Source organism: Teleopsis dalmanni, chromosome 2 (assembly GCF_002237135.1).
Source record: "Teleopsis dalmanni isolate 2A chromosome 2, ASM223713v2, whole genome shotgun sequence".
NCBI lineage: Eukaryota > Metazoa > Arthropoda > Insecta > Diptera > Diopsidae > Teleopsis > Teleopsis dalmanni.
In genome coordinates, this window is record NC_051847.1 from 156,572,275 (window position 1) to 156,581,382 (window position 9,108).

General features: G+C 31.4%; 1 protein-coding gene across 1 annotated transcript; it reads left to right on the forward strand.

Annotated features, from left to right (window-relative positions):
* Nucleotides 1-1,651: 1,651 nt before the first annotated feature.
* Nucleotides 1,652-4,082, forward strand: LOC119685967 (neurochondrin homolog). The gene has a single exon (XM_038100397.1). It carries the CDS (start codon nt 1,760-1,762, stop codon nt 3,929-3,931), a length of 2,172 nt encoding a protein of 723 aa, XP_037956325.1. The 5' UTR covers nt 1,652-1,759; the 3' UTR covers nt 3,932-4,082.
* Nucleotides 4,083-9,108: the final 5,026 nt, after the last annotated feature.

Below are 9,108 nucleotides of genomic sequence, written 5' to 3' on the forward strand. Positions count from 1 at the left end.
GCATGTCTACTCCAAATTCATATATACTGAACTTTAAAATAATTTCAGGATTACGGTTTCTGAATCCACCTACGCGACCTATTTTAGTCGTCCATAACAACTATAATAATAGGACTGTATTTTTTTTTTAAATCACACTGAAATTTGAATAATTTGGAACCCACTTTTTTATGAAATATTCATATTCTATGGGGTATGAGTGCACCAAAATCAATTTTGAATCCTCGCAGAGTGAGGCAAAATTAAAATTCGATTCAAAACTTAGAATTTACTGAACCAATTGTGATTCTAAAATGAAAAAACAGTTCTTTAGACGGAGTCTTTTATACATGGAATTTGGGTATTATAGGCAAATCGGAATCCCTCCAAACTTTGCATAATCATTTTTCTATTTCCAGGAATATATCAAATAAGTAGTTTGAGGTGTGGAATAATTGTACCATATCATTATGATCTACATGAAGTTGGAGGTAAAAGAAGACCCATAAAAAAACATAAGTAAAAAATTTTTATTAGTTTTTAAAAAATATTTAACATTTTTTTTCACTTATATGTATATTACACATATGTATAAAAAGGCAGCAACTAATGAGAAGCATGTTTTAATCCCACCCTTTTCACTAACACCCAATTTCCCTGTTTTACGCCCATGCTTTCTGGCTTAGATGACCCTAGTCCGCTAGGTATTAAACCTCTTGCTATAATCTCTCTCTCTCTCTCTCTTTCTCTCTCTTGATTACTAGAAAGGGGTTGTATCCACAGCACGCGGCTGCAATCTTCCATAATCATTCCTAAGAAGTGGTTTTAGTGGGTTCAAGAAGCATGTTTTGTATATGTAAACTAACCCTGGCGGCCGCTCCAGGGTTAAATTAAATTAATTTAAGTTTAAAATTCTTAAGTTTTCCATCGTGTTTCTTTTGAAAAAGTCCTAATTATTGCAAATATGTCAATATGTTAAACTAATGAATAAAAAGCAATAGCAATTTTCGTAGTATATATTACGTATATATTTATAATATTTATATATAATATCTATAAAATAATTTTTAAATTTTTTTGTAATTTTTAGAAACAAAAAAATTAAAAATTAATTTATTTTAATTTTAATTTGTTAATTTCTTATTTTTGTTTATCAAAGTAATAACAGTGGAGATGTAAGTTAAATTAATATGCAATACTTAAAACCTGTCTCTTGACTAAAGTATTTTTACAGTATTTAATATATAAAGTAAATTGACATATAAAGTATATAAATATGTGTTTCGAATTTTCTATATTTAATTATTAAAAAAAAGTGCTATCAGGTAATGTGTGTAGCATACATACAAGTCTGCAATACCTCACAAAAATGTATGTATTTTAAAAATATTTAACACATTAACAAACCAATGATTTTTTATTTTTATAAATAAAAATTGAGTAGGTTTTGTCTAACACGAAATAAAAAGCAAAAAGATTGAAAATTTTGAAAATTATTGTGAAAGCTGCCTTAAAGATTTTCCGCAGATCAGTCTACGAGAGCGCGTCGGCAAGTGTAGTTCGTTAATTAGCATTTTGCATCGAAAATATATGAGACTGTGGTACTAAATATATATACTTGAACATATATATATTAACATATATATGCAAGCATAGACTGTTCTATATAAAATTATAAATACATAAAGAAGTATTATATCCAAAAATAAAATTAAACGCAACAAAGCGTGAACGAAAACGAAAGAAAAAACTGTGCAATTAGAAGATTTCAACGAATAAAATGGCCGAAATTCCGGATGCCGTCAAGAAGTGCGCGGGTATGCTAAAGGGCACTAAAAGCGATACTGAAAAGTTCGCTGCACTTTTTATGGTGACGAAATTGGTGAAGGGCAAGGACTGTACAGTGGCCGCGAAAAAATTATTATTTGAAGCAATCGGTTTCAATTTTCTAAAGAAGCTACTGAGCTCCAAAGATTTACCCAATGATTGCCCACCTTTGGTTTACAAAAGTGTTGCACTTTCGATATTGACTTGCTTCTGTCAAGAAGAAGAACTGGCGACACATAAAGATATGTTAGAAGCTATACCAACATTATTGGAAATTGTTGAAACTGCAGATGATGATGATTATGATGATAATTTAATTGTAGTTAGTGAAGCTTACAGTTGCTTGAAAAGTATTGCTACCTACGAACCGGGACAAAATGCTTTGTTGGCTATGGGTGCCATACCGAAAATGTCGCAAATCTATTCTGCACAAAGTTTCCAAACAGACGAAGCTTTGCATTTAATTGTACTTTTAGTGGATAAATTCGGTGCTGAGTCTTGGTCAGATGATCCGAAACCTTTCCATGCTTTAGTTCAACGTATAGCGTTGGATATGGAAACTGATCATAGTGAACGTAAATACGATCTATGCAAGGTTTTGTCATCTATCCTAAAAACTTGTCGGCGTGATGTTGTATTCAACTCTTTGGAGGGTGAAATTTGGCCTGAAAGTTTGTTTAAAGGTTGCGGTGATATACTAAAGAGTAAAATTGGTCCCAAGCAAAGAGAGCCAACACTGCAATTGATTGCCACTATATTGCAAGTACTTGGTATACAGTGGGTATTTATGGATGAACAGAAATCTTTCTTTTTGGTGTTACTCGGTTTAGCTGCGATTGAAGTACGCATGCAAATGGATGAGAAGAAGTTGGAAACCACTTTTAAGAATTCTGATTTACTAACCAATTGCTTTGTCATATTGGAGCTCTGCATAAAACATATGGCAAGTGATCAGGTCGACTTGGATGCAAAAGAAAAGCAAACTACTTATACAGCATTAAAAGGTGCTTTTAACCAAGTGTTGGCTGTGTTGACACGTGTCTCTAATGACAAGATCAAGGATAGTGACAAGCCACGTGAACGCAAATTTATTTTCGCTATTGTACGCATATTATCTGCTTGGTTAGCTCAAGAAACAACAGCAATGCGTCCTGCAATCTACAAACTTCTTCCCTTTATGTTCAAAGTGGCAAATGAATCTTTCCACTCTTTGAAAACATGGCGCGCTGGTAGTCGGGAAGGTGAACAACCAGTTGACGTATTGCGAATTATGCTACCTGCACTTTGTCATTTGGCTGTAGAAGATGATGCACGTAAAGTTATTTTCACTTTCAAGCAGGACGAAGTTCTATTGGAATTATTAGAGTTCTACTTTAGTATTGCGCACTACAAACGGCCACCTGTACCACGCGCTGAACGTCTTAAACGTATGAATGAACCAGATCCAGTACCTACACCGAAACAACTAGAAGAAATGAAAGATGCTCGTGAAGCCATTGTTTCTCTATGTAACATTTTGATGAATTTCACTGTATTGGAACCCAAACGTGCTGAAGATTCACCTTTATTTGCTAGCATACTTAAGTTTGTAGTTGAAAATTTACCTGAGCTAAAAGACACTTCCGATAATCTTGTAATGAATGGACATCTATCAGTGCTGGGTCTGCTTTTACTGAAGCAACAGGCGCATAAAGTCAAAAAGAATGATTTTTCATTTTGCCGCTATCTGCAAGCAACTATACGCTTCCTTTGGGATGCTTACAATATTGATGAATCCATCGATCCAACTGCGTTAGTCGTTTCTATAGCCTATAAGGAGCACTGGATGGAAATATCCGAACTCTGGTTCTTGGGCATGCAAACCATGTGCGGTGTGTTGCCACTTGTACCTTGGATATCTGAATTCGCCATCGAATCTGGCTGGGCTGAGGGTATAGTACAAACATTAAAGAAAGTTAAAATCGGCACTTTACCAGCGAATGTTAAGTCCGCCTATGAAGACTTCTTGTCACAGCTTGTCGATGTGAATGCAGATGTTGTGGCTGTATTAAAGAAGGCTGATGCATTGCGTGTATGTCGCAATCACAGAATGATGGACTTGGGCAAGAAACTCTTCGGTGACTAAGCACGGGAAACATTCGATTTCTGTGTAATTTTTAACGCAAGAGTAGAGTGAGGTCACTTTTAACTTTAAGACAATTTGTTTTGCACAAATATTTTTCTACATATTTTTTTTATTTAATGACTTTTGTGACGTGAGAATATTTATTTTAAAAAGAAAAATAATAATAATTAGAAAAGAAAATAAAAAATTTTTCATTTTAAGCTTCAAAAACATTTGTGCTAATAAATTTTTATACAAATAAAATCGTTTTTATAAACAAGTTTAAGTAAAACATTATAAAACAACAACTACAACTAAAATAAAAATAATAAAAAAATTTTAACAGTTGTTAATTTTCATTCATTTTTCATTAATTTTCCCTGAGTTTTTATTGTTTTCCGTTTGTAGCAGCCATGGACAGTGATTCATTTCGATTTTCTTGTTCACGCCCACTCGAATTCGGTGACATTTAACAGAAAATTGACCAGCGAAACCGAATTCGTCCTCTAATAAATTTGCTCGGCTTAAAAAATGGCATCAAACATGAATGTTTCGAAATTTTATTTCCTGTTTTATGAGCCCCGATAAGGTCAGCTAGAGTCAGGGCTGAACTTTTGAACAAACGAAAAATTAAATAAATTATTCTTTTTATTTTTTGACCATTAAATGTGCAAAATTCTGTTAACAAAATTTTACTTTGTATCGAACTTGCAATGATGACGTCAATTTTTGTTTGTACAAAAGTTTAAAATTATTGTTTTGATAAATTTGTAGTGTTTGTTGACGTAGCATTTTTCAAAAAAAAAAAAAACAAAAAAACATACAACACAAAAATAATTGCTGATTTAAATGCATGAATGGGTATTAGAAATAAAATTTTATTTTAAAAATAAAAATGCTTTCATATTTGTTTTTTCAAAGGATTGTTCCCTTTTTTATGGGAATTTAATGCTACTGTTATTTCAGTTCCAAATGTCTTATACCATACCGATACTATATATTATTCAACTCCTACGAACTCAGGTTAGATTAGGTTAGAAATTATTAATTAAACAGTTGTGATATCATTTGCAATAATGAATAATTTTATTAAAGCTTATCAATTGCTTCATAATAGTGGTGACCACCGTCGTAGGATCGTGGAGGTTCCAGCATTCGTGGAGTACTTATAATATTTATGGAACATAAGAAAGAGTTCTTACAATTGCATTCTAGCAGCGAGTTTATTAAGATACCATGGCATTTTACTCCTTTCAACAAATAGACAAAATACCATCTTCATTAGTTGTAAAGAAATATTGAATCTTTATGTTGACGATTTTTAAATGATATATATTTTTTTCTCCTATCTAGAGGATAGGCTTCTACAATCAACTTAAGACTAAAATAATTTTGAATGTTTATGGGCACATCATTCCAAGAAGAATTAGCGGAAAAGGATGGACTTGACATACCGTTAAAAATGTGTGACTTTGTACAGATAGTAAATTAATTAAATTAAATATAGGGTTTAATTGAGCAAATACAGACCACGCTTCATGAATACGAGGTGCGATTTGTAGGTGGAGCCGCTGCACATAACCTTTGTTTTTGACGTATTAAAATCAAGGCCAGCGTAACGCGCATTAGTGCTTATTCTATTGATATTATTTGGAAGATCGGTGCATCTGTGGCTTAAAAAAGTTAAATCGTAAGGATATTCAAGGTTTTCGAGCACCTTATCTAAGGCAAATATGAAGAGAAGAGGAGATGAAATGCACCACTGTTGACGCCGGTTTTCACCGAAAACGGTTCAGGGAGCTGACCAATAAGCTATCGTACATTGCTTTAATTCTCTTATCTCTTTCCGGCGGTCGAAGATTTTCTTAAAGTCAACAAATAATGCGTAAATTAGGCAACGAAATTCATTACACCCTATTGAACCCTCTCTATTACGTACAATCGGTTCAAATGTCTTGATGCCGTCTTGCGTTGATTTAACGAGTATATGTATCGCATATTTGTTTCCTTAGTTGCATTTTTAATATCTACACATTTTATACCCTAACGAATACGGGAAGTTTTAATTAGTTTATTAAATACACCAGAAGTACGATTCCAAAAATTTATTATGCCCAGGCCACTACACAAACCAGATACGATGATGTGATTCTATCTTATTAAGATCAAATTACTTCAAAATGAGAAATAAATGTCGTTTAAGATGGAAAGCTATAGTGAAACTAACAACAATGTGAAAATTTAAACTCTTAGTAAGAAAATACAATTACAGTAATAAAGAAAAGCGTAGATATGGAAAATTATATAGTTTAATATTCATATAGTAAATTTTTGTAAGTTAAAATTGTAGCACATGTGAATGAGCACAGTGCCAGTGCTTACTATAACCACACCTGTAGAGCTGAATAGAAGGCTATGTATATCAATTTGTTGTGTAAATCGAATATATAATGATGTACATAACCTAAAACTATGATATTCCTACCTTTTCAAGCCTTTCGAGTAATATATTATATTATATGTGCACCTTATTATCGCCGATAAGTTGACTCTTAGCTCTTTTTCTAATCACTTTTTAAACTTAGGGAACATAAAAGATCCGCTGAAAGCTGATCTATATGCTATGTTAAAATGCATTTCGTGCCAATATTTTAAAAATTTAATCAGAGTAAAAACACATATAAGTGTCCATACATTTTTTTTTAAAAAAGTCTTTTTAAAAAAATAAAAAGTAAGCGATATATACAATGCAAAGTGCTTTGCAAAAAATGGTGCCCAAAACATTGTGGTCATCAACTTCCCATCAAGATATGATTACAGCCGTATTCCTTGTACTCTGAATTTACAAGCAACTTAACTAATTAACTTTTTTCACATACAATGAGTATAACTTTCATAGAGAACTGAACAAGTTTAGCATGATACACTAATATTATGTGTAGAGAATTTATAGATCTGTTGGAATGAACTTAACTTCCAATTCATATAATGGAAGGAAATTCTATTATACCTAAACACGATACAAAATATGTGACATATACACATGGATTGATAGTCTATTCTTCCTTTCATGGATAATGTCGTTATTACATTACTGCACAGACTCCTATTTCGTATTTTCATATTTATGACTAGGTTTCCATTATTGCTCCTTTAATTTATAAAGTAAGTTTCAAATATTCTCTCCTATAGATAGTTATTCCTATATATTTTGACAGATTGTTGGTTTGTATAAAATATAGTTTATAATGTACGTAGTTGCACTAATAACATTTGAATTCACTCATTTATTGCTTCAGCATATCCCAATGGAATGTATATATTATATCAGTCTCCAAGCAATAAAATAAAAAAAACTTTTAATAAACTTAGTAAAAAGTTTTACAAGCTCATCTGGTGGGAAAAAAATGCTGGGTAAAAGCGTTTAAAGTTCACTTGAAATGAAAAAAGAGAAAAACATTTATGGATGCCATATGGAGTTTGCAGAATATCACGGTTATTGCAAATATGTTTCACTTCCACTGCAGATGAATAATAAAAATCAAATCGGTTAACACCTCCGACATAAAATTCGCACCTACAAAAACTGATTAAAAAATACGCTTGAGCACACTTGGAAATATTTGCGATTCATGTGTGTGCATTTTCATTTCGAAATTTCATCTGAACTCCATCCATCCATCGACATTTGTTGGGTCGCATTTGGGATTTCATTTGATATTTGTATCTTTTTATACTTGTTTATTTTGTACCAAATCAAAGCAGTTTGCTGCGCACATTACGTACAAATAAGCAATAAAATTTTGATTGTACACAACTTGAAATGAAATTTATTTCGAATATATATAAAAAGGTAAGAATTATAAAAAATAATATATATATTCACTATGAAGAAATTTTTATTTGAGCATTTTTGGTTGGTGAAAAGCAATTGTAGACAGAAATTTTTGCTTATAATATTTGTAAATGGGAGAAGGTTGTGGTCGAATACTTAGTAAATTGGTTTACAAAATGAAGTTATAGTAAAAAAATTACTAATTTTAAAAAGAATACACTAAATGATCAGACTGAAAAAAATATATAAAAAAGAGTACAAATTTTCAATATTGGCACTTTTACTTAATTTCCTTTAAGGCAACTATATATTAGCAGTTTTTTCTCATCAAAACTTTGTTTTCTTCTCAAAAGAATGTTACATGTGTGAACAATAAAAAACTGGACAAGTATTCTATCTGTTCTAGATTAGAAATTGGGATTTCTATTTTTACTTTTAAACAAAAATTTGCTTCACTTCTTCACAGATTGGTAAATAATATCGAAAGCAAGTGCTTCGTGCTCTATTGCTGTTAAAGCGTGTTTAAGAGCATATTTTTGAACCAGACTTGATTGGTATTTAAACCCAGATCCCGTGTGTCAAGGGGCGATCTAATTGTAATATCATTATTTTAGTATTGATTAAGGCACAGATTTTTCTAATATATGTGACTTGAATACAAAGTACTTTTCATCAAATTATTATGATACGATATAGCTCATTCTTTCTTAATATACTTTATAAATTATTATTTTATTACTGTAACTGCATCAATGAAACGGTGATTACTTATACTTAAAATCTTTTTTTAGGAATCATACATTCTATATTAAAAAATTCATTTTAAAAAGAAAAGAGTTGTAATAGAACCTAATGAAAACCAATACAAAAGAACCTCCAAAAGAAACATCTTTCATCAAATAATTACTTAACCTGACTATACCTGCTGTTTCAGATTACCAGGTATCCATCATTAGTGACCTTTAGAAACATTTTTTGGTTCAATTATATTTATATATAACTTTTAAAATCCAACTGTCCGGAAATTAAACCCTGCCAACTTTAAACCATGAACCTGTGTATTTACAGACAAAACGAACATGCACTTAATTTATTTATTAAAGAGGTTTCAATAGAAATCAATATCTTCATTATATGTTGGAAAACGATTTCTCGTTGCTATGTACACACTTTACACAAAAGACAAATTTGTATTATGGCACTTGTAAGTAGGTATAGCCATAAAGCATTCTAAATAGTTTGGAACGACCACGAAGCAAAATTGATGTTACAACTCTTAAAAAAACGATTTAACATTATTAAGAAACATCACAACGCTTTCTATATGATATCCAAAACAATCGTGAAGCAATCGATAAGTTAG